Source organism: Erythrolamprus reginae, chromosome Z (assembly GCF_031021105.1).
Source record: "Erythrolamprus reginae isolate rEryReg1 chromosome Z, rEryReg1.hap1, whole genome shotgun sequence".
NCBI classification, from domain to species: Eukaryota; Metazoa; Chordata; class Lepidosauria; order Squamata; family Dipsadidae; genus Erythrolamprus; species Erythrolamprus reginae.
The window spans coordinates 34,519,416-34,546,662 of NC_091963.1; the positions used below are offsets into that span (position 1 = coordinate 34,519,416).

Below are 27,247 nucleotides of genomic sequence, written 5' to 3' on the forward strand. Positions count from 1 at the left end.
TTTTTAAAAAAAACAAATTTATTAAATGCTTATGTTTCCCATCTCACTAGTACAGTGATGCTGGGTGGCTTACAAATAGTAGAAAGATAAATATAAAAACAATTACAATTTTGAAAAGTTATATAGAAAAACTAGACCCCAGGAGATGGATGGCACGGGGGATAAGATTTTCTTAGCTCACTAACTATCTCCAGGACCCTCTCTTGGGGTTTCAAGGCAAAACCAGGTTTTAATAGCTTTGGTAGGCCAAAAGGCAGGGGCAAATTGGGGCAAAACAGCTCCTTAGGTATGACAGGAATATATGCTGGATCTCTTATATTTTGGACAATTGCTAGATAGGTGTGGTTATAATTTTTAGATAAATGGACTGTCTAACATGGGCTTGAAACCTGAGTTCATCAGGTTTTTCTCCATCAAACCTAGGTAATAATTTAGGACAGAATGATCAGTAACAGCAGGTATACTTTGAGGATATATTATTCTATAAATTTGTTTGAGTACTATAATATTTTTACTAATTTTTATTGTAATGCAGGTCAAAGTTTACTATGATAGACCCACCTGTGTCAGAAAGCTTGGCTCAGATTTCAATGACAATGAGTATATCAACTGAGACAAGCTCAGGGCATACCAATTACAGGTGGCAAAAAAGAGCTTTTTGAAACACAGTGCCAATAACGAGATGCCTATCAGACATGACAGCCACTGAGCTTCCTTGAATGATTGACCCATTATCCACGTACACTTGAGTGATTTTAGGCTTGTCAGAAAGGATATTCTGGATAAGAAGGACCTGGAAGGAATCAAACAGAAATCAATTAGCCAGACTCTTGTGTAAAACTTTGCCTAATAAGATCCTACTAGAATTGTCCTTTCTGTTATGCTTCCTGTTTAAAAATAAATAAATTAAGGAATACTAGAAGACTAAATAAAATAGATGCTCTAGAATGAATTACAGAAATAAAAACATGGTTTCAATACATCTCAGTTATGGCATCTTACTTCATTGTTTCTCACGTTTCTCATCCATATAGAGGTAATCCTCAATATATGACTGAGCCTGTAATTTTGATTGTAAGTCATGATGGTCATAAACAGGACCCTATATGGCTGCTATTCATTTTATCTCTCTCCATTTTTTGGTGGGGTTTTTTGCGGTGCTTATTAAACAAATATGGCCATCATTAAGCAAACCCATTGTTCACTATAGGGCAATTTTTTGCTAAAAACTGAAAATAAATGCACTTTTTTCTAGCAAAAAATGTTGCAAACACTGCGTTGAGTTCTTGAATTCTGCATTGGTTGCCAATCAATTTCCAGTCACAATTCAAAGTGTTGGTTATGACCTATAAAGCCCTTCATGGCATTGGACCAGAATATCTCCAGGACCGCCTTCAGCCGTGCGAATCCCAGCGACCGGTTAGGTCCCACAGAGTTGGCCTTCTCTGGGTCCCCTCGACTAAACAATGTCATTTGGCGGGCCCCAGGAGAAGAGCCTTCTCTGTGGCGGCCCCGACCCTCTGGAACCAGCTCCCCCCAGATATCGGAGTTGCCCCCACCCTCTTTACCTTTCGCAAGCTCCTTAAAACCCACCTCTGTCTTCAGGCATGGGGGAATTGAAATTTTCCCTTCCCCCTAGGCTTATAGAATTTATACATGGTATTCTTGTATGTATGATTGGTTCTTTAAATTGGGGTTTTTAAGATTATTTTTAATATTAGATTTGTTTACATTGTCTTTTTTATTGTTGTTAGCCGCCCCGAGTCTTCGGAGAGGGGCGGCATACAATTCAAACAAATAAATAAATAAACAAACAAACAAACAAACAAATAAATTCCAATATATGAAATAGGATAAAGCCCTACATGGCATTGGACCAGATTACTTGCAGGACTGTCTTCTGCCTTGTGTATCCCAACAAAGTTGACCTTCTCCAGGTCCCGGCAGCCAGCCTAGGGGAAGAGCCTTCTCTATGGCGGCCTCAACCCCTAGAATCAACTCCTCTCAGAGATTTGTACTGCCCCCACTCTCCTAGTCTGCCATAAGGCCCTGCAAACGCATCCCCGTCAACAGGCTTGGGGCCACAGAATTTTAACATTTACCCCGGGCATTGATTGAATTTATTATGCATGTTAGGATGAATGTTGACGATTGCTTTTTAAATGAATTGTGGTTTTAGTATAGGAATTAGTTCGATTTTATATGTTTCTTGGCATTGATGTTTTTGTTCTTAGAATTTTAAGTGTTAGATTTTTTGCACATTTATATTTGTTTTGTTGTAAGCCACCTTGAGTCTCAGGAGAAGGTTGGCATAGAAATCTAATAAATAAATACTAAATAAATAAATACTAGCTAGACTAGTTGAGTGCAACTCTTCTGAAAAGTTGCTTCTTCTATTTAAAGAAGCATTTTGTTCTTGTTCACATAACTTACAGATTTTTTTGGTACTATCTAATTGGTGCAAATGGTCTTCGAATTATGCTAACTGGAACCAAGATTCATGTTGCCAGCAAAACATTTGTTAAGTGAGTTTTACAATCTTTCTTGCCACAGTTGTTAGGGGGATCACTGCAGTTATTAAGTTAGCATTCACTCATTCATTCATTCATTAATTCATTCATTTGATTTATATGCCGCCCCTCTCCGAGGACTCAGGGTGGCTTACAACATATAAAAAAGAACAATAAAATACAACATGCTAAATCCAATTAAGGAAAACTAAATAAACTTCTCTAAAATCATTAACAATATTAAAAATCAATCATGCCCATTCAAACAACAACCATACATAACATTTGTCAGCCAGGGAGCTAGAGTCTAATCGCCCCAAGCCTAGTGGCATAAATAAGTCTTAAGACTCTTAAGGGAGGGGAGGAGGGTGGGGCCAGTGCGAATCTCTTGGGGGGAGCTGATTCCAGAGGGCTGGGGCCTCCACAGAGAAGGCTCTTCCCTTAAATAATCTTAAATATTCAAGAAGAATCTGATTTTTATAGAATTTGGGAAAGGATTTATGTATGGTTAAATAAAAAGAATACTAAATGATTGGAATAAAAAGTAATATGTATATGAACTGATCTTTTTAGGAAAAGTTTAAACATATGAGAAAAATTTTCTTTTCTACTCTCTCTATTGATCTTACAAATTTTAGCATTTTTCTTTTCTGTAGTAGAAAGACTTCTATTTTGAGTGGGGCAATTGTAGCCCTTGTATACATTAAATGTTTGTTTGTCTTGTTTGTCTTTTTATGAAAATTAATAAAATATTATAAATTGAGATAAAAAAAGAGAAGGCTCTTCCCTTAGGCCCTGCCAAACAACATTGTCTAGTTGACGGGACCTGGACGAGGCCGACTCTGTCGGACCTAACCGATCGCTGGGATTGCTTGTCAGAAGGCCACAAAAGGACATCGCATATTATCCTGGTTCATTGCAACCATCATAAACATGAATCAGTTGCTAACTATCCAAATTTTGATCATGTGACTATGCTGCAATGGTTTTGTGAAAAATTGTAACAATTCACTTTTTTCAGTGGTGTGCTTTTGAAGGATCGGTAAATGAACTGTTGTATCTCAAGAACTATTCTGGTTGAAAAAGTATAGTATACCTTGTAAAAATAAATCTTATTAACTAACCTCCGAGCCAGGAGGATTCTTTGGATCATAAGAAAAGAGTTTTGCAGCATTGGGATGACATCCTAACCAAAGGTCTCCAGTTTTACGGTCAACTGATATATTATCAGGGACAGTCTCCAATTTCAGGACCTACAGTGAACAAAAAAAATCAATTGTGTATCTCTTAGGTTAGAAAGAAAATACAAGATATTTGCTGCACAATTTTATCAATTTTTCCTCTTTTTCTAATACCATCTTCTGTAGTTCTAGATAACACCATACACTGTCGGGAAATATTTATTCCTCCCAATTGGCCCTGACTGATAACTCTTCTAGCACAATTCTATTAGTGATCCTGAGTGACCAGTACTAATATCCCATTGAGAATGATCATAAACTTATCAAATGCCAATAGTATTAATTCACTATAATTAACATAGAAACATAGAAGACTGACGGCAGAAAAAGACCTCATGGTCCATCTAGTCTGCCCTTATACAATTTTCTGTATTTTATCTTAGGATGGATATATGTTTATCCCAGGCATGTTTAAATTCAGTTACTGTGGATTTACCAACTACGTCTGCTGGAAGTTTGTTCCAAGGATCTACTACTCTTTCAGTAAAATAATATTTTCTCACGTTGCTTTTGATCTTTCCCCCAACATAAGATACATATTCACATATCATAGAAGAGGACTTGCATTTTAAAAAAATCAAGATCTAACTTCTGTTTCAGATATAAAGAACTTTGATTTGAACCAAAGAAAACCAAACTTACCTTCACAGGGGATAAATTCATATTAGACATTTTTTGAAAGATGTGGATGCTATGATCCAAAATATCAGCAACGTAGACAAACCTTGAAACGACATATTGTTAATTTTACTTATTTTATTTGTAAATTATTTGTCCTTACTTCAGTTTAAAAGAATCTGATAAAATGACCAACTATAAAACCATTTGGCATAAAGGGGTTGAGGCAGTGTAAGTTACTCCCCGTTTGGACCAGTTTTTGGAACCAGTAGAAGTGTTGCACATGAGTGAGCACATGAACTGGTAGCAAAAACATTTACAACCACTCTCCCCCATTGTGGCCTCTGCCCTGTGGAATAGTCTACTATTGTGTTAGGGTAGGAAAAATGCATTTCCATATTTTCAGTGTATTCTAATCACAACATCTTTTAAATGATTCCTAGTTTTAAAAAAATAATACCACTCTGGTTTCTTTTAAGGAAGTCTTCCCTAACTTGATCATGTTGACTGAAGATTACAGGAGTTGTAATTCAATATATTTAGAGGTTGCACTAGATTGGGGAAACCATCCAACTTTATTTCTAGCCCCGCCCCCCCCCCCCCCAAGACACCAATTTTTTAAAGAAGAGTTTAGTTTTGAGGAACAACATTTTTTGCCTGTTAGCTAACACAAACCATAATGGGTAACATTACCTAGTCAACCTTTGCTGACTAGGTAACCTTAATAAAGTTAATCAATATTGATTAGATTTTTTTTTTAAAAAAAAAACCTTCTCAATTCAGTTATATTACGTGTTCTCAAGCTTAATGATGAAAGCCTAATGTCATAGAGAATTAAATTAAAGAATTGAATTATTTTTTAAAAATACTTACTTCCCATCTGGTGATATATTAATGCCATTGGCACTGTAAAAATTTGATGCTACTTCTTTAACTTTCTTTGGGCTATAGTACACAACATTTGTCCAGCTCAATCCCCAAAGCATCTCCAGGTATACTGAGAGAGACGCCGAATGGAAGTAATGGTCATTGGTGGCATAGAAATGCTCAGGGCCCACAGCGAGAACATCATTGACACTTATGACAAAAGAATGAAAAATATAAATTACACAACTGATGTTCTATTAATTACTTTTTAAAATTTCTTATGAAAATTGCACAATTGATAATGAGGATATCAATAGAATGCTAAATATACAATGGACAATCACTAAGGAAACGGCAGTACTAGTTAAAAGCAATGCGATGGGAGAATTTAGAGAAATAAATTAGCAGCAATAGAAAGCGCTCAGGCAGTAATAGTTTTGGGTTGGAAGGATGCGACAAAATGGACAATGCAAAATTGGTATAGGTACACGGTGGACCATATTCAATTTGAAATTATGGATAAAAGGATAAATTCGGATAACGAAACTGAATTGGGACAACTGATGGGATGGTGGGACAAGGTAAGACGATATATGATGAGCAGAATCCGAGACCAAGCTACAAGAAATAATTGGAATCACTCTATAATATGTAAATAGATATATTGCTCTTGTGTCAAGTGGACTATATAAGAAACACCCCCGATTTGGTGGTGGGGAATGTGTGTGTGTCTGGGTGGTGGGCACATTTCACTATGCACTGTTTTATGTTGTGTGTATTAAACTTGTTAAAAATTAATAAAAATAATTTATTAAAAAAAATGAAAATTGCACAATTGCACCCAAATTATTTTGTGCTCTAAACATAGACCTTAAGAATACAGATCTACTTGATAGGTTCTTTCTCCCTTTGTAACCTGCAGAAAAAATTATTTAAGAGTAAATATTGTTACAAAAGATAAGTATTCATAAAGTCCAAAAAGAATAAAGGTGATATTGAGTGTAATAGTCTATGAAGAAAACATTGTCCTCCGGTATAAAATCTGTCTCTTTGTCTGAGGATAATGATTGAATGTAATACCGTGTTTCCCCGATAGTAAGACACCCCCGATTGTAAGATGTATCGGGGGTTTCAGGGGGGTCGGCTAATATAAGCCGTACCCCGAAAGTAAGACATGTCTTACTTTCGGGGAAACACGGGGGTATTGTCGGGGGGGGAGCCGTTCCCGGAGGGCTCTTCTTGCCCTGGGTTTTCTTACGCACCTTGCCCGCCGCCGCGCCCCGGCCTTTGCCCGGGGAGGCCTGCTCGCCAGCCGAGCCTTGCGCGGGGCTGTGGCGTGGAGCGGCCGGCGAGCGGCAGCGGTCCATTTTCAGGCTGCCCAGGATCTCCGCCTCGGGGAGGTCTTTGGCATCGCTCAGCGAGCCTGTGGACATGGCCTTGGGATGGCGGGGGCAGGGAAAGGGAGTCGTCCCGCCGCCTGGGGACCCCCGCTAAGCCTTCTGCGCCTGACTCGGCGAGGCGAGAGGGAAGAAGGAGAAGCTCAAGTGGAAGCGGAGCGCCCGGCAGGCATTTATCCGCCCGGGAGGCATTTATCCGTCCTTCGCTTTGACAGCGCTGGTCCGAAGCGAGCCGAGCGGGCGGCGGCTTGCAGCGAAGGCGCTCGTCCCAGCAACCGAGTCCTGTCGAGGCTCGGCTGCAAGTGGCCAGCGAGGCCGACCGGCTCCGAGGCGAGCGGCCGGAGCTGCGCCCTCCTTCGCCCGCCTCCTTTCCGGCAGGCAGGTGGGGCGAAGGAGGGCGCAGCTCCGGCCGCTCGCCTCGGAGCCGGTCGGCCTCACTGGCCGCTTGCAGCCGAGCCTCGGCGGGACTCGGTTGCTGGGACGAGCACCTTCGCTGCAAGCCGCCGCCTGCTCGGCTCGCTTCGGACCAGCGCCGTCCTTCGCTTGAGTCTCCCTTACGCAGCGCGCCACCGCCAGCTGGCACCAGGCTGCGTAAGGGAGATTCTCCTGGGCGCGCAGCTCCCTCGCCAGCGCCGCGAACTGCTCCGCCGCTTCGGCCAGGGCCGCCTCCTCGCCCGCCGGGTGGCCCAAGCTGGCAGTGGCGCGCTGCGCCCAGAGCTTGGGCCACCCGGCGGGCGAGGCGGCGGCCCTGGCCGAAGCGGCGGAGCAGTTCGTGGCGCTGGCGAGGGAGCTGCGCGCCCAGGAGAATCTCCCTTACGCAGCGCGCCACTGCCAGCTGGCACCAGGCTGCGTAAGGGAGATTCTGCTCGAGAAACTTTCCCCGGATCTTTTTTCCCAGCGATGCGATCTGGAGGAGGAGAGATCCTGCACCCGCCGGGGGGGGGCAGGTGGGTGCAGGATCTCTCCTCCTCCAGATCGCGTCGCTGGGAAAAAAGATCCGGGGAAAGTTTCTCGTTCGCTCTTTGCCCGCGAGCGGCTCCGAAGCAGCAGCAGCGCCGGCTTCTCCTGGTCGCCGCCGGTCGCCTCCCGGTCGCCTCCAATATAAGACATACCCCGAAAGTAAGACATAGTGGGGCTTTTGGGGATAAAAATAAAGTCTTACTTTCGGGGAAACACGGTATGAAGGAGATACTTTCAACATGCCAACAGAAACTTGACAGCACTGAGTAAGGCAGGCATGTTGTGAATATTTCCTCAATGGCCTCAAATGTTAGCTTCTCATTTCTTACTAGCAATCAGTTAATACATATTCAATTTTGCCCTCTATAACAGTGTTTCCCAACCTTGGCAACTTTAAGATATTTGGACTTCAACTCCCAGAATTCTCCAGCCAGCGAATGCTGGCTGGGGAATTCTGGGAGTTGAAGTCCAGATATCTTAAAGTTGCCAAGGTTGGGAAACACTGCTCTATAACATAACATATTCAGTGATGAGCTCCTATAGGTACAGTCCGGTACGCAGAACCGGTAGAAAAATTTTGGTCAGGTACGCAGTGCCGATAGAAAAAAAAATATTTCCCCCCCTTCTGGGCTCTGAGTATGTTTTTTGAATTGCAGAAAATGACATTGAATGTGTATAATTTTAGAAGAGCTGTGTGTGTGCGTGTGCGTGTATACATATACATACAGTTTATATAATAGAATGTATATTTTTGTGTGCTTGTGTGTGATAGGTATGAATATATATGGCATAGAATTAAATAGTATATTTTGGATATTCAGTCATAGTAAATAGGGAAAATGTATCTCTTTGAGGCGAGGAGAAGCCAGCCACCCAAACCCTAAACCAAACCCTTGACATGAGTGACGTCAAGTTGGCCACCTTTAAGCCAGTCACATGACCTTTAAGCCACCTCCTGGTCACATGATTGTCAAGCCACTCTTTACTTTTTTTGACACTCTGCTGAAATGTACTAGCATTAAAATCATGTTCTATTGAACACCTATTATTTTCACAGAATTTATCTTTTTTATCTTTTGATTTTATTGACATTTGTTTGATTGCTGTGAGCTGTCGTTATATACGTATCTATTTCATATCATCTCGTCATTTCATATTCCTTTCAATCCCTATTCCTAAGTACTCCCTATCTTCCTTTCCAATCACAAACACGTATAATATACCTTGTTAGGAGCTCATTAGTCACAGTTCTTAAGTACAGCAAATATTGTTCATCCTGAAAAAATTTAAATATCTCCACTGCTGAACTGCCATGTGGATGATTAACCACAAAGAGATATATGCTTTCATCTAGAGAAAATGAATATTTGAGTAAAGTTAACACAATTCGCAAAGATAACATAAACGTATAGTTTTCTAAGTACTCAAATAATAAGCTAAAGTAACTGTCAGTAGTGAATCTACTACAGAAATGGATATAGCTATTTTTTTCATGCTACTCTACATCTATTTTTACCCATTAGTAGAGATAAAATTATAGACCATCAAAATTTAAAAAAAAACCTTAACTTTTTGCTGAAATATGCATAACTTATTAGGAAGCATATCATAATTTCTGCTGGGCTGCTGGTTTTAAGTCATAAGTCTAGGCACATATTTGTCTGGACTTGAAGTTACAACACTTTGGTGGCAATTGTTAAGTCAATCACAGCAGTTATTAATTAATCCATGGTGGTTAAGCAAATGTCGCAGCTGTAAATCCAAATTTCTGCTTCTGAATGATTTCCCGGCCCCGGAGACTGAAAAAAAATGTTGCAAATCATAGTCACATGATCATGGGGCATGCTGTAAAGACAAATCAGTTGCTAAGTATCCAAAATGCAGTCATGTGACCATGGTGGAATTGGATAGAATGACTTTTTACCATGGCCAGAAGTTCATTATGGGCTGCAATGCAAAGCATTTGTCCCAGGTCCACCTTAATTTCAAACAGTTGTTAAGCAACTGTTCATAAACTGAGGACTATCTGCACCAGATACAGTACATGCAATGTGGAATATTTTGCCTATACTTTTGGCAAACCCAAGATCATGAGCCGCCCTGAGTCTTCGGAGAGGGGCGGCATACAAATCTAATAAATTATTAATAATAATAATAATATTATTATTATTATTATTATTATTATTATTATTATTATTATTATTATTATGTCAGTACAACACAGCAAACGAGATCACTATGCTGGATTTCATATTTCATCACCAGTCGGGTGCTTTCCAAGCACCTAGGACTGCGTGATGTGGTGGCGAATTATGTTTGCCGATCCCAGTAAGGTGGCCTTTTGCAATTGACAGATGGAGATTTTGTCAATTCCGATGGTTTTCAAATGTCCACTGAGATCCTTTGGTACTGCGCCCAACGTGCCAAGTACCAGTGGGACCACTTTCACGGGTTTATGCCAGAGTCGTTGCAGCTCGATTTTTAGATCTTCGTATTTCACTAATTTCTCTAGCTGCTTCTTCACAATTCTGCTGTCTCCTGGGATTGCGATGTCAATGATCCATACTTTCTTTTTCTCCACGATCACAATGTCTGGTGTGTTATGCTTCAGAATTCGGTCAGTCTGAAGTCAGAAGTCCCACAGTAGTTTTGCTTGCTCATTTTCGACTCTACTGTGGGACTTCCGACTTCAGACCGAATTCTGAAGCATAACACACCAGACATTGTGATCGTGGAGAAAAAGAAAGTACTGTATTATTATTATTATTATTATTATTATTATTATTATTATTATTATTATTATTATCATCATCATCATCATCATCATCATCATCATCATCATCATCACAAGACTAACTCTAAGCAATGTAATCTATTCAAACTGAAAAGCTAACAAGAAGAAAATTAGGGCCATGCAAAAAAAAAATATCTCTTACTTACTCTTGTCTATATAAAAACTGATCCCATGAGGATTAAAGGAATCCAGATCAAATCCACCTTCAATCTTCAGTTCAACCGCATGAGGAGTTTCTGCCTTTAGATTCATCAGTAATATTTGCCCTCCTTTATGAGGTTCAAAGGTTTTCAAACCAGGATATCTCAGACCCTCGAAAAGGAAATGAAAGAAGAATTAAAATCAATATTTTTTTTCAAAATGACTGAGATTAAGGATTTATCATGTGTTTTGAAACCTTTTACTTGAAGCACAGCAAAAACAAATGCAAAGTCCAGAGATATTTTTGCAATAGTTCAGCTGATATTCCAATCTGATATTTCCCTGATAGTCTATCTACAATAGGACATGTTCTGGTAACATCATACTTAGGTTACTGTAATGTAATCTAACCTAGCAGAATACCTTACTTTTCGGACTATAAGACGCATCAGTGTATAAGACGCACCAAGATTTCAAAGAGGTAAGCAAGAAAAAAGATTTTGGTCCTTCCTGGCTCCAGGAGCACTCTACAAGTCTGTTCACTCTGATATTTTTTTTTCAAAAATTGATTGTAATTTTGCAAAAATGGGCTGGGCAGAGAATTTGGGAATCCTGGAGAGAGCTCCTGAGGACTGGGGGAATGCAAAAATGCCCCCTTTTTTCCAAAAATTGTCATTTTTTACCCATTCCCCTCCTCCCCGCAAAAACGGGTGTTTTTGCCTTTCCCCAGCCTCCAGGAGCTCTCAACAGGCCTCCCAAAGCCTCTGCCCACCCCATTTTTGTGAAAAATGGGCCCATTTTTCACAAAAATAGGACACAGGGTGGGTTTTAGGGGGTGGGTTTTAGGTTTCAGAGCATCTTATGCTCTGAAAAATATGGTAATTGTTTTCCCTGGATTGTCTTAGCTAAGAACAGTGCACAATTTTATTCAGTTTTCTGTATGACAACAGTTAACAATTGTTCCTTAAATTACGAGTCACAAAATATATTTATATCACACGCAACCAACTTTGTAAACTGTTAATATTGGGACAATTTTAACACTTTCTGGCTCGTGCAAAAGGCAGCCGAAACCATATTTGCTCCAATTATGCTTTCATTATTTATGCAAGCTAGGACATCTAGAGACTACTATACCTTATTTTTCTTTTGCCAATAAACATAATCCCACTGCTTATATATTTATCTTGGCTCCACCCACTGCTTACAATTCACCCCACCCCCTGTGTCATCCAAGTCAAGTGCAGAGATTCAGTCCAGGTAACCTCATGAGCTTATAAGCAAATCAAGTCGGATTTAACCCATTCTGACTACCTTGAAGGTAACCCATAATGGGCACAATTTTTTACATAGGAGGGGAATATCAAGACATCAGTGATAGCTTACAGCGCTGATGAAAGCCATCCCATTAGGAAGTACATCAATATCTTCTGCACCATTGTCTGCAAATGAAAAAAAGAGAGAATGTGTTTATTAGAGATATTCAAATGAAGCCCTAATTCAAGGGAGAATATACACTGCTCAAAAAAATAAAGGGAACTCTTAAACAACACAATATAACTCCAAGGAAATCAAACTTCTGTGAAATCAAACTATGCATTTGAGAACCAACACTGATTGACAATCTATTTCACATGCTGTTGTGCACATTCAACTTTTACAGAACAAAGTATTCGATGAGAATATTTCATTCATTCAGATCTAGGATGTGTTATTTGAAAATATTAATGAAAAAATACTTTGTGTTTTTTTTCCTATACCACAGTTTTTCCTGCCCGATGATGTCATGCATCATCGCCAAACTTTTGTCTGCCATTGCTGATTGGCCGAAATCTTGCCCAATCAACATTATTGCAAAAAAATAATTATTATTAATAAATAATTATGTTTATAAATATCAGGATCACTAAGTGTCTTATTCAATGGTGAGTACCAGTAATAATAGTGAGTAAATGATTGTTAAGGGAATGGTAAGTGGTAATTTAGGGGTTTAAATTGTCATGGGATGGCTTGTGATACTGTTCATAGCCAAAAATGATGTATTTACTTCCGCATCTCTACTTCGCGGAAATTCAACTTTTGCGGGCGGTCTTGGAATGCATCCCCTGCGAAAATTGAGGGAAAACTGTATAAGTCTAAGTGCTATTGCTAGTGCTACCATTAGGGTGTGCAATAAACAGCTTTACAGCCAAATCATTACAATACTGTAGCTTATTTAAAGATTTCTTGCGAGCAGGACTCTTGGGCTGACGACATCCATTTTAGAGAGAGAAAGCAGGTATCATTCCACTTCTAGGTATCATTAAAATCTGAGTGGAGGGATAACAGTAAGATGACAATAGGCAAACTCTACATGATTCAGCACCTACCTTCTGAGCTATTCCAGCTTCTGGAGTAATAAATATACCATTATGTGGGAAGAAGGAGGAAAAAATGCTAGGCCCTATTCAATTCCACGCTGTATGCATCTGTTTGCTTAAAAGGTGGTGGGAATGGGAGCCGTTGGTATAATAACTGAGGCCTTTAATCAAACATGACAGTTTAATGACAGAACGTGCCAACAGGGCAGGTACAGGCTTAAGAACATTAACATGAATACACAGGCTTATATACAGCACGCCTTCTGAGGCAGCTACCAATGAATACAGAGGAAAGTTCCCGCTTACGAGTTACTAAGCTTGCGCGCCCAATCAGCACCCTGGAGAGGGATACGTGAGCTAGATTCTGACAGCCGGCTGTTTCTATGCGGACACAGCAGTTGGCATGAGAGAAAGCTTCCTGACATCTTACATATTAATGCCATCCAACAAGCTCTAATAAAGATACCATACAGCCTTTGTGCAAGTGTGGTGGCTTTCTCAGCTGTTGCAAACATGGATGTGGGTACATGCATACACCTGTGAGGGCAGGTAACTAATGGCTTACTAAGAGCTCAAGTGGATGAGCTAAAACATGAATATATTTTGCTTAAATTTTCAAGGAAAATTCAAGCCAGGAATTCTATTTATTCCTGCAGGGATTGTAAAACAGATTAGAAACCAGAAGATTTTAAACTGTATTTGCTTATAAGACACTGTGAAATTAATAGAAGAGCTCCAAATTTTGATCGGGCAAGGCAAGAGCTACAAGAAGGGTAAATCAGCAGTCAAGAGCTAAGTGATTTACAAGAAAATTTTATTCTGACAATAACTATGTTCTGTCCCCCTATAAAGGTATACTTGTGAATTGCCATAGAATACCTTAAACACTGCAAAGTAATTTATCTTTGCCTCAGTAAAATAAATATTAATTATACAGACACTGCTATTGTAGTACTTTGGAATTATTAATAAATCCTGAGGAACTATAGTTATAATTTTAATGCAGTTTGTTGTTCTTCATTTCTAACTGTGACTTTAAATATCCTAGACAAAGCTGGCTGGGCCTGCTGACCATATTTGTTTTTTGTTTTTGTTGTTGCTTAATAAGCAATTAAGCATTTTAATAACTGTATACAGTGTTCCCTCAATTTTCGCGGGGGATGCGTTCTGAGACCGCCCGCAAAAGTTGAATTTCCGCGAAGTAGAAATGCGGAAGTAAATGCGCTATTTTTGGCTATGAACAATATCACAAGCCTTCCCTTAACATTTTAAACCCCTAAATTACAATTTCCCATTCCCTTAGCAACCATTTAGATTATTGCTCACCATGTTTATTTATTAAACTTTATTTAAAAAATATTTATTAAAGACAGATGAAAGTTTGGCGATGACATATGACGTCATCGGGCGGGAAAAACCATGGTATAGAGAAAAAGTATTTTTTAATTAATATTTTTAAAAAACCATGGTACAGTAGTCCCTCACCTATCGCTGGTGTTACGTTCCAGAGCTGGCCGCAATAGGTGAAATCCGCGATGGGGAATTTATCGACTGATAGTACTTATTTAAGTATTTATATTGTAATTGTTTGGTAAGTTTTCATTGTTTTAAGTGTTTATAAACCCTTCCCACACAGTATTTATTTTAGATACAGTATTTAAATACAGTATTTACAATTTTAGACATATATTATTTTTTTTTTGAAAAACCTGCCGATCGAGTTTGGCGGCCTGTTTAAATCTGCCGATCGACTTCCTCAGAAACCCGCAATGAAGTGAAGCCGCAATAGGTGAAGCGCAGTATAGCGAGGGACTACTGTATAGACTTTTCGCGAAGTTCGAACCTGCGAAAACCGAGGGAACACTGTATAGCTAAATATACAGTGGGAAACTCTTCCAGAAGTATATATGTCTTCCAATACAGTCAATTAATGCAGCTGACCTTGTCTAGCCTTTTAAAGAATACTTTGGCGTGCCCCAATAATTCCTGTGCTTCAAAAAAAATCTTCTTTTGAAAAGTGTATTTTTATCTGCAGATATAGAAAAAAGAGCTAAGGTAAGTTCTCTTATCTATATCAAAAGCCTGCAAAATTTCTGTTGCTATGGAGATTCTGCCGAATAAGGAAAGGCCACCAGGAATTTGTTTAATCTTTATTTGGGAAGGAATCGTCTTCTGAATCCCTGCTTCATCTTTCTAGGGTGTTTTAAATTGTTGTCTTAATGATACACAAGTCATTTATTTTATACAGACTCTTGTGATTGATTGCCATTTATGATCTTTCCAAGGGTCTTCCAATCAGTGAAATCAATGGGAAGCTGGATTCATTTAACATTTATGAAATTCACTTAGTGAACTTAGCAAAAAGTTTTAAAACTTTTAAAATTAATTACAGAAGTTCCAGGCCAAAGTATGGTCATAAGTCGAGGACTACCTATATTTTAGATAAGACCCAGGCTATTGCTTACCAGATAGCAGTGGCTGGCACAATCCATGTCATATTTCTAACTCCTGAAGTGCTAGACAAGCACTCATTGAAATGATAATAACTCAGAAAGTGTTTTGCTGAATGTTAGTTTAGTATTATAGACATTTAGTTGAGCAACTTATTAGCCCTAATTTATATATAACTCCTAGAAACATAGAAACATAGAAGACTGACAGCAGAAAAAGACCTCATGGTCCATCTAGTCTGCCCTTATACTATTTCCTGTGTTTTATCTTACAATGGATATATGTTTATCCCAGGCATGTTTAAATTCAGTTACTGTGGATTTACCAACCATGTCTGCTGGAAGTTTTTTCCAAGGATCTACTACTCTTTCAGTGAAATAATATTTTCTCACGTTGCTTTTGATCTTTCCCCCAACTAACTTCAGATTGTGTCCCCTTGTTCTTGTGTTCACTTTCCTATTAAAAACACTTCCCTCCTGAACCTTATTTAACCCTTTAACATATTTAAATGTTTCGATCATGTTCCCCCTTTTCCTTCTGTCCTCCAGACTATACAGATTGAGTTCATTAAGTCTTTCCTGATACGTTTTATGCTTAAGACCTTCCACCATTCTTGTAGCCCGTCTTTGGACCTGTTCAATTTTGTCAATATCTTTTTGTAGGTGAGGTCTCCAGAACTGAACACAGTATTCCGCATGTGGTCTCACCAGCGCTCTATATAAGGGGATCACAATCTCCCTCTTCCTGCTTGTTATACCTCTAGCTATGCAGCCAAGCATCCTACTTGCTTTTCCTACTGCCCGACCACACTGCTCACCCATTTTGAGACTGTCAGAAATCACCACCCCTAAATCCTTCTCTTCTGAAGTTTTTGCTAACACAGAACTGCCAATGCAATACTCAGATTGAGGATTCCTTTTCCCCAAGTGCCTGGCTTAGCACCATCTTCAAATTGAAGATTAATGCTAGAGAACTGGTTTCAAATATGTAGTCAACCAGAAAGCTCATAGAAGGATTTTATGCTTTGCATGACATTTCACAAATGATAGTTATGAGGAAATATTGGCTGGGAATGTTTCCCCTGCATTTAACTCTTTCCTCTGTGCAGAAATCTTTGAATAAAAATACCGTAAACTTCTAACTGTATAGAAAGCAGAGCACATGTTACTCCAACGCTCTGCAGTCTGCATTGGTTGCCGATCAGTTTCCGGTCACAATTCAAAGTGTTGGTTATGACCTATAAAGCCCTTCATGGCACTGGACCAGAATATCTCCAGGACCGCCTCCTGCCGTACGAATCCCAGCGACCGGTTAGGTCCCACAGAGTTGGCCTTCTCCAGGTCCCATCAACTAAACAATGTCATTTGGTGGGACCCAGGAGAAGAGCCTTCTCTGTGGCGGCCCCGACCCTCTGGAACCAGCTCCCCCCAGATGCCAGAGTTGCCCCCACCCTCCTTGCCTTTCGCAAGCTCCTTAAAACCCACCTCTGTGGTCAGGCATGGAGGAATTGAAAATTTTCTCTCCCTTCCCCCTAGGCTTATAGAATTTATACATGGTATGTTTGTTGGTATGATTGGTTTCTTAAATTGGGGTTTTTTAGATTACTTTTTAATATTAGATTTGTTACATTGTTTTTTATTGTTAGCCGCCCCGAGTCTTCGGAGAGGGGCGGCATACAAATCTAAATAAACTAAACTAAACTAAACTAAACCTGTATGTTTTCCATAGCAAATATATGACCAGCTACTGGTCAATGTTCCCTGCACATATGCACAATTTTTCTGCATAAGGAACAACAAGCATGCTACAGTCTTACCAATTCCTGGAATGAGTTCACAAATAGGAAGGCGTTTGGGGGTCAGTTCTCTGTCAGCAAGGAGTTTCTTCCTACAAGGAGAAGCAGTAAGACATGTTGAGTAAAATGGACAAATAAAATTGGACAACGCACCACACAGCAAATGTTAAACTACTTTTATTGAGATGGGCTATATTGACAAAATCTTGCAGGTTTTGTGCTGTTCCTCCCCCTCCTTACAGTTCAGTGATTTAGGAAAGCATTTGCTTGAATCACTTCAAGCAGAATAATAAAACTAGATTTGCCCCAGAAGCCTCGGCTCTGCTTTCTCCTACCTATATGGGGGGGAAAAACAAAGTAATTTTATGCATTCTATTCACTAAATTAAAATCAAACAGATTAGAACATTCAGGATTAAAAAACCCAAACTAAGTTCAGTAATGCTCAATAACACGGAGAGGGGCAGCATACAAATCCAATAAATTATTATTATTATTATTAAATTATATGATTAGTATACAAGGAAAAGGGTAAAAGCACGCAGGCTCTTAGTATTAACATTTCAAATTAAAGCCATTGGAATTCTCAATAGATGTGAATACAGTGATCCCTCGAGTTTCGCGATCTCGAGCTTCGCGAAACGCTATATCGCGAGTTTTTTACCCGGAAGTAACACCACCATCTGCACGCATGCGTAGATGGTGGAGTTTGCATTACCGCCGGGCAGATCAGCTGCTAGGCGGCCAAAGGAACCTTCCCTGGGTCTTCCCGCCGGCATGGGGGGCTTCCTAGCACCCCCCGAACCCCCAACCCGGGTTTGGGGGGGTGCTAGGAAGCCCCCCATGCCGGGGGAGACCTTTTAAAACACCCGTGCCGCTTCCCAGCTGAGTCCTGAAGCCAAGCGCAGAAGTTCGCCTTTGGCGCTTGGCTTCAGGACTCAGCTGGGAAGGGCGCGGCTGTTTGAAAAGGTGGCAGTCGGCCTGGGGGGCTTCCCAGTACCCCCCCCCCAACCCTGTCTCCTGCCGCCGGTTTAGCCAGGAGAGGAGCGGCAAAGTGACTTGGAGGAATGGGAAACTCAAACCGCCCAGTTTCAGCTTTCCATTCCTCCACGTCACTTCGCCGCTCCTTCTGGCTGGTGGGGGGGGGGAGTTAGGAAGGTTCTACTTCTCCCCCCCAGCCAAAAACTCAAAGCCTGTCTCCTGCCACACAGTTTAGCCAGGAGAGCAGCGGCGAAGTGACTTGAAGGAATGGGAAACTCAAACCGCCCGGTTTCAGCTTTCCATTCCTCCACGTCACTTTGCCGGGGGAGTCTGGGAGGGAAGATGACGCGCCGGCAGCACAGGGGCGAGGGGTGGGAGGCAAAGCTCTGCGGGTACAGCCCCTTTCGGCCAAGCCTCCCCCCCCCCCCGCCAAGCAGCCAGGGAAGCCGAGCCGGGCGTGGAACATCGGCGCAGGAGGCAGGACACGATCGGGCGACCGGAGCAGCAGCGCCGCCGCCGCCACGCCCGGCTCGGCTTCCCTGGCTGCGTGGCCGGGGAGGCTTGGCTGAAAGTGGCTGGAGCCGCAGAGCTTTGCCTCCCCCCCCCCCCTGTGCCGCCCGCGCGTCATCTTCCCTCCCAGACAAAAAGGCCACCCTTCGGCTCTGCAGTTCCAGCCCCTTTCGGCCGAGCCCACCCGGCCAAGGAGCCAGGGAAGCCGAGCCGGGCGTGGCGGCGGCGGCTTCCTTCGGGGGCAACGCCAGCAAGAGGGTCTTCGCCCTCTTGCTGGCGTGCGTGGGCGGTGGGGAAGACCCTCAGCTGCTAGGCGGCCCAAGGAATCTCCCATGGGTCTTCCCCACCGCCCACGCACGCCAGCAAGAGGGGGAAGACCCTCTTGCTGGCGTTGCCCCCGAAGGAAGCCGCCGCCACCACCGCTTCTTCTTCCTTGCGCCCCCGCTGCCTCTCCGCTCTCTTGGGTGGCGGAGCGAAGGAAAACAAAAAGTTTCCCTTTCTGCAGCTCCTGCCTCCCGCCCACCCAAGACAATAAGAGCGGAAGAAGACCCTCTTCTCCAACACGCCCGGAGGAAAGCGGGGGGAAGGGAGGAGAGAGAAGGAAGCCAGGCACGAAGAGTGTCCATGAGGGGGAAGAGACCCCCGCGCCGGGCAGGCCCACCGAAGCGGGAAGAGGGGGCGTGCGCCCGGGCCTGGCTAGAGCGCTTGATCTGCGGGCGCCTTAAAAGGGGGTGTGGACTCCTGGGAGGCCTTGGCGGTGGAAGGGGACACACTCGAAGCCTCAGCCGCCTGTCATACTAGTAAAAAAAGAAACATTAGGAGAAGGGGACGGAAGGCACGCTGGTGCCCTTATGCACGCCCCATACTCCATTGGGTTCACCTCCCGGTGAGTACAGCGCCCGGGAAGCATCATTTCTAGAGGGGGGGAGGGCTTCTCCCTCCTCTCATAACCGACTTCCTAACCAACCACGCACGGATTGCAGCGCCGGATCTCCGGAGCCCGGCCGTCTCCTAAAGGAAGGAGGCGTGGCGTAGTAGGCCTCTTGCACCGCCCCTAATTAAATCGAGCACGGAGGAAGTAAAGCGTCTCTCCTGGTTTCTACGCCGCCAGCCGGTGCCGGCTTTTTATTTTCAGACCTCCCTCGCCCCGAGTTCATGGCTCCTGCGTCGCTGATCGCCGGCCTTAAGCAAGCGGGCAACGAACAGTTCCGCAATGGGCAATACGGCCAAGCGGCCGGGCTTTACGGCCGAGCTCTGGAATTGCTGGAAGCGGCAGGTAGTGGCGTGGAGCTCCAGCCACTTTCAGCCAAGCCTCCCCGGCCACGGAGCCAGGGAAGCCGAGCCGGGCGTGGAACATCGGCGCAGGAGGCAGGACACGATCGGGCGACCGGAGCAGCAGCGCCGCCGCCGCCACGCCCGGCTCGGCTTCCCTGGCTGCGTGGCCGGGGAGGCTTGGCTGAAAGTGGCTGGAGCCGCAGAGCTTTGCCTCCCCCCCCCCCTGTGCCGCCCGCGCGTCATCTTCCCTCCCAGACAAAAAGGCCACCCTTCGGCTCTGCAGTTCCAGCCCCTTTCGGCCGAGCACACCCGGCCAAGGAGCCAGGGAAGCCGAGCCGGGCGTGGCGGCGGCGGCTTCCTTCGGGGGCAACGCCAGCAAGAGGGTCTTCGCCCTCTTGCTGGCGTGCGTGGGCGGTGGGGAAGACCCTCAGCTGCTAGGCGGCCCAAGGAATCTCCCATGGGTCTTCCCCACCGCCCACGCACGCCAGCAAGAGGGGGAAGACCCTCTTGCTGGCGTTGCCCCCGAAGGAAGCCGCCGCCACCACCGCTTCTTCCTTGCGCCCCCGCTGCCTCTCCGCTCTCTTGGGTGGCGGAGCGAAGGAAAACAAAAAGTTTCCCTTTCTGCAGCTCCTGCCTCCCGCCCACCCAAGACAATAAGAGCGGAAGAAGACCCTCTTCTCCAACACGCCCGGAGGAAAGCGGGGGGAAGGGAGGAGAGAGAAGGAAGCCAGGCACGAAGAGTGTCCATGAGGGGGAAGAGACCCCCGCGCCGGGCAGGCCCACCGAAGCGGGAAGAGGGGGCGTGCGCCCGGCAGCGCTGCCGCCGCCACGCCCGGCTCGGCTTCCCTGGCTGCGTGGCCGGGGAGGCTCGGCTGAAAGTGGCTGGAGCTGCAGAGCTTTGCCTCCCCCCCCCCTCGTCCCTGTGCCGCCCGCGCGTCATCTTCCCTCCCAGACAAAAAGGCCGCCCTTCGGCTCTGCAGTTCCAACCTTCCATGGGTCTTCCCCCTCTTGCTTGTGAGGGCGCTTCAACGTTTCCGGACGGCAAGCTCGGACTCTTTCTTTTTCCCTCAGAGGACGCTTATGACAGGCGGCTGAGGCTTCGAGTGTGTCCCCTTCCACCGCCAAGGCCTCCCAGGAGTCCACACCCCCTTTTAAGGCGCCCGCAGATCAAGCGCTCTAGCCAGGCCCGGGCGCACGCCCCCTCTTCCCGCTTCGGTGGGCCTGCCCGGCGCGGGGGTCTCTTCCCCCTCATGGACACTCTTCGTGCCTGGCTTCCTTCTCTCTCCTCCCTTCCCCCCGCTTTCCTCCGGGCGGTGGAAGGGGACACACTCGAAGCCTCAGCCGCCTGTCATAAGCGTCCTCTGAGGGAAAAAGAAAGAGTCCGAGCTTGCCGTCCGGAAACGTTGAAGCGCCCTCACAAGCAAGAGGGGGAAGACCCATGGAAGGTTCCTTGGGCCGCCTAGCAGCTGATCTGCTCGGCAGCGCAGGCTGCTGCTGCGCTGCCGAGCAGATCAGCTGCTAGGCGGCCCAAGGAACCTTTCATGGGTCTTCCCCTCTTGCTGGCGAGGTGAGCGGGCGGGCAGCGGACAAGTGGCGGGCAGCGGGCTGGCGGTGCGGAAGTAAAAACACCATGGAAAAGTGGCACGCATGCGCAGATGGTGTTTTTACTTCCGCACCGCTATATCGCGAAATTTCGATTATCGCAAGGGGTCCTGGAACGGAACCCTCGCGATAATCGAGGGACTACTGTAGTTCATTTTGGTCTTGTGCTCTGGCTCCCTCCTGTGGCAAAAGGGAAAAAAAAGAATTAAAAGAGTTTGGGGAAAAAAATCCAGCACTTTTAAAAACAATTTTGAAAGTTAATTTTTAGCCAAATCAAACTGTTAAATAATGTGTGTCTCACAGGAAGCAAACTTAATTGTTCTAATGATTCCTTTTATCTATCAGCAACATAACTGTGTTACATTTTTTGTTTTGGTTTTTTTGTATAGACTATGGTCATCAATTAATGCTCTTTGCCTAATAGTATTAATAAAGCAGCCTTTGCAATTTTATCTATAATTTGCAACAACTTGCAGATTACATTTGCTTTTTGAGTGACTTAGCTTTTGATTGTGACAACTGCCTATTAATCTCTATTGCTCCTTGTTTCCCTTGCTTATAAAATATTGGTAGCACGGTGGTGTATCTGACAAAGAACACTAAAGGGTTAAATAAGGTCCAGGAGGGAAGTGTTTTTAATAGGAAAGTGAACACAAGAACAAGGGGACACAATCTGAAGTTAGTTGGGGGAAAGATCAAAAGCAACATGAGAAAATATTATTTTACTGAAAGAGTAGTAGATCCTTGGAACAAACTTCCAGCAGATGTGGTAGATAAATCCACAGTAACTGAATTTAAACATGCCTGGGATAAACATATATCCATCCTAAGATAAAATACAGAAAATAGTATAAGGGCAGACTAGATGGACCATGAGGTCTTTTTCTGCCGTCAGACTTCTATGTTTCTATGTTTCTACTATTTGGAGATGAAAGAAAAGGAATTATATTTATTAAACACACCAAGTTCCATATTTCTGCAGGCCATTCAGCTGAGGAAGTATCAAGATTGCATTTAGCTTTAAAGATATTTGGCTCCTTTCCTTTATATACCTGTCACCAATCCATACGGTAGCTGGAAGGAAAACTTTTTCATTGTCAGTTTTAAGTTTGGCTTTTGGAACAGGAGTGCACAAAAAGAACCCCACAATTATATGATGCTAATGATCGCAAGCATCTTAATCTTGAGTTCGTGTCACTGAATCTGTGGTTGAAGAAATGCTCCCCCAGAAATAGCAGCCTTGTGCTAGAAGTGGTTCTCTTGTTCTCAGAGGAAGGACTGTCTGAGTTAGCATCTCTCCCAAATACTGGAATCTTGCTCTAGTTGCAAATGAGCATCAGCCGAGAAAGGAATCCAACTTCTGGAAGAGAGCTGTGATTTGCAACAATGGCTAGCAAAGAAATAATGGCAAAAGTTTAAGCATTATGTTCTTTACTCTGTGTGTGCCTCTGTGTGTGTGTGTGTGTGTGTGCATGTGCATGTGTGTTTGTGTGTAATAGGCACACATGGAGGCAGGAATCTGAAGAGGCAAGATAGAGCCATTTTTAGTTAGCAAATGAGCAGACTGGCCAGAAAGCTATTAGCTGGCAGCTCTTTGTGAGTTCAACATATCAGCAATTTTAAGATGTTTTTATTTCAACTTCCAATCAGCATTGGCTGGGGAATTCTGGGAGCTGAAGTTTAATTGTCTTAAAGATGCTAAGGCGTTGACAAACATTGTTGTTATTTCTGTACTCATAGCATTCGGATATTTTATTTTGTTTATTTGTCACACAAATATAGTATTGCAGTATGTTTAACATAATATAAGTATAAAGTAGAGACAGAAAAGACAAAAAGACATTAGCACAGGAACGGTAGGCACAAAGGTGCACTTATGCACACCCCTTACAGACCTCTTGGAAAAAGGGAGAGGTCTATTGTAGATAATATCTATGAGCCAGTGAAGGGCCGCTTTTCTTACCTGCTACCAGAGCTCCCTTGGAGGCCATTGTAGGCATGCCCACTGATTGTGCGTGTGCCCATTGGCTTGAGATTTGGCTTCTGCGCATGCGCAGAAAATAAAATCTTGCATGAAGATGTGTGTGAGAGTGAGATTTCAGCTATTATTGCCTATATTTTTGCTTCTGCAAATGCGCAGAAGCAAAAAATAGACAAAAATAGACAAAAGTATAGACAAAATTATAGACAAAAATAGACAAAAATAGCTTGCATGCACAGCTGCCTCCCCTGGCATGGTCCTGCATGAGATTTTGCTTCTGCGCATGCACAAGCCAAATCTCACGCATGAGGACGTGTATGAGAGTGAGATTTCCGCTATTTTTGCCTATATTTTTGCTTCTGCACATGCCCAGAAGCAAAAAATAGACAAAATAGCCAAAATCTCACTCTTGCGTGCCCCTGACATGGCCCCGCATGAGATTTCACTTCTGCGCACACACAAGCCAAATCTCACGCATGAGGATGTACATGAGAGCGAGATTTCCGCTATTTTTGCCTATATTTTTGCTTCTGCACATGCGCAGAAGCAAAAAACAGGCAAAAATAGCCAAAATCTCACTCTTGTGTGCCCCCTGACATGGCCCCACATGAGATTTCGCTTCTGCACATGCACAACAAGCCAAATCTCACACATGAGGATGAGCATGAGAGTGAGATTTCAGCTATTATTGCCTATATTTTTGCTTCTGCACATGCGCAGAAGCAAAAAACAAGCAAAAATAACCAAAATCTTGGCTTGCTGCACATGGGAAGAAGCTAAATCTCATGCAGGGCCATGTCGGTGTGTGTGCAGCTATACATATACCTGCTGCTGCCTGTCAGTGCTATCAGCACATCCCAGATCAATCTCATAGATACTTTAAACTGGATTTAAGGGATTAGGAGACAGAAAAAACTGATTGTCTAAAAAAGGCCCTACTCTATTAAACTAAATATTGTAAACTGTATTTACAAAACTTTAAACAGCAAAATAAAATCCTTTAAATACATAGAAGTTTGGATGCTGTTTACTGTTCAAACATGTTAAATTACCAGTGTCAATTTATAGATATGAAAAAAATGTACACGAAAGCTGTAGCAGTCCACTGTCTAATGAGCTGCTAATTAGCAAAGTGATCTGTGTAGTGAGTGCAAACTATTTAAAATTTCCCTTTTGATTTTATTCTTCCACCAGCTACAGATGATGCACTACTTTTTACAAGCTTTTTCCCATCACTCCCTCAAGGGTAGGCTAAAATAGCTTTGCCTCAATTGCTCTCTTTCCTATTTGTTAGACCAGAATATCTCCAGGACTGCCTTCTGCCGCACGAATCCCAGCGACCAGTTAGGTCCCACAGAGTTGGCCTTCTCCGGGTCCCGTCAACTAAACAATGTCGTTTGGCGGGACCCAGGGGAAGAGCCTTCTCTGTGGCGGCCCCGACCCTTTGGAACCAACTCCCCCCAGATATCAGAGTTGCCCCCACCCTCCTAGCCTTTCATAAGCTCCTTAAAACCCACCTCTGTCGTCAGGCATGGGGGAATTGACATGTTCCCTCCCCCTAGACTTATAAAATTTATGCATGGTACGCTAGTATGTATGATTGGTTTTAATTTGTGGTGTTTTTTAAATTAACTTAAATATTAGATTTGTTTTACATTGTATTGTTGTTGCTGTGAGCCGCCCCTAGTCTGCGGAGAGGGGCGGCATACAAATCTGATTAAACTTAAACTTAAACTTAAATCTCCCATTTTCCCCAGCCAAAATAATTATCTGGATAGAAAAAGCTGCTCCTCAGGCTTAGTTACACAGTTAAAAACTGAAAGCCGCTACTTCTTGTATGCAAATTAATTCCCCACTCTGGGCAATAGGGCTTATGACAAGCCCAACCCATGTAGAAAGTAAAGATGGGAAACGCTTACACCTGAGTGTATTCCTGCTTCTTTTCTCTCATTTTGTAGACAATCTTGCTGGATGGTCTAGCCGAGAACAGTCAGGATGGAAACAAAAACTACATTAGCAATTGCACTTTTCAATAATCAGGAATTTAGATGGATATGAATGCATTAAGCCTTTCTGCCAAGGTAGCAAGAATTTTAATAATAATTCCCTTATAAACTTGTTCAAAACCTGCATATATTTTATTAATCATAAACAAAAACTTGTTAATTTTAGACTCATTTTTTGCAAAGGACTAAATGTTCCTGATTATTATTAAGGGGGGAAAAATCAGAAATATACAATATAGTCTGGGTTAAAGTTTCAAAATAGAAAAGTGCATATAGAAAACTCACTGGAATGGACTGGTCCTCTCTGCTAAATCCAGGGAAGACATTGAGGAAAGAATAATTCTCAAAAGAAAAACAAAACATAAATATAATACTGAATTATGCTATTAAAAGCCAAACTTTTGGCTGGCTGCAGCAGTGAGGATGGGACACTTTGAAACCACCTCTCAGAACTAAAGGAATAAAAATGACAAAATTCACCCAAAATCAAGTCACTGTTGCTAAATAAGAGGCGCTCCCATGTACTTTTCCCCAGCCCAATTCCTCAAAAGCAAACTGAAAACAATCCTTTGATCTTCATTTCATAAAAATCCAATTAATAATAATAATATTTTCTGCCAAATAAATTCCCCACCTGAAATGCTACAGAAACAAAATTGCTGTTGTTAAAAAAACAAATAAACTCTGCAAACATAACATGATTTTTGTGCTTAGACACAACCGTACACACAGGGGCAGTGTCTACAATGGGATGCCGCAAGGATGATGAAAGACTCACTATAATTGGGAAAATGGACTTCACACACAGTTTCAAAGAAGAAAAAAGCACATTTTTTATAGTTTCAAATATACCACAACTAACCCAGAAAAGAATACGGTAGGCTAGTTGCTTGTGAGATCTGTTGCTGGACTGGAATGAAGAATAGTCAATAATTCTCTAATTACTACATGTGAAATCACAGGTAAAACCAGTTCTTAACTAGATTAGCTTTCATAGTCATTCCTTTCAACCCAAAATGTTGCAATGTTTTGGTATAATAATATGGGTTAATAATGTTAAGGGAGACCGATGCAATTAGAAGACTGGATTAAAATGATGGATTTTCCGGAACGAAATCCAAACACCTTTAAATTCTTTTTTTAATTTGCATTGACAAACTACCCCATAAAGTTGCGAGAATAAATATTAGAACCAACTGAAGTCTGTTGGTCCTGGAAGAGAAATACAAATAACCAAAAAAAGGGGGGGGGCGCGTTTTTTCAAAGCCATTTAGTAATTTCACAGCAAGCGTTACACCGCGTTATTATACAGACTTAACTTCTAAGTAAATAAACACAGAACGCACAAAAAACAAGACGCACGCATTGGAACGTGAACTCTTGTATCCAAACAGGTTGCAGCGCTAAAGACGAAAGCGAGCGAGCGAGAAAAAACGACACCGAATCGTATACCTGCTCAAGCCAAGCGGGTGAAAAATCGCCGAAATTGGCACGGAGGATCCATGCGGGGTCTGGACAGTTTCATACCGAAGCAAAACTGGATAAAATCGATGCTATACCTACCGAAATACTATGAGCCTATCCAGGATCACGGCGACAAAGACGATGAAGATCGTCAGCATCAGCACCAGTTTCCTCATGGCGCAGCCTGACTCCGGTACCCCCGAGACGAAAGGACCATCCACCGGCGATCTCCAGGAAGAAATATGGTCCCCGTAGTTCCGTCCGGTGTGGTATTGAAGAACCAACTCCGGAGCGC

General features: G+C 43.0%; 1 protein-coding gene across 1 annotated transcript; it reads right to left on the reverse strand.

Moving 5' to 3' along the window:
- Positions 1–27,247, reverse strand: LOC139153116 (serum paraoxonase/arylesterase 2-like). The gene is made up of 9 exons (XM_070726703.1): positions 27,052–27,247; positions 17,156–17,226; positions 11,915–11,970; positions 10,534–10,699; positions 8,817–8,943; positions 5,243–5,446; positions 4,394–4,475; positions 3,635–3,763; positions 1–793 (listed from the first exon to the last, which is right to left on the reverse strand). The coding sequence occupies exons 1-9, from the start codon at positions 27,126–27,128 to the stop codon at positions 635–637; spliced, it is 1,071 nt and encodes a 356-aa protein (XP_070582804.1). The 5' UTR covers positions 27,129–27,247; the 3' UTR covers positions 1–634.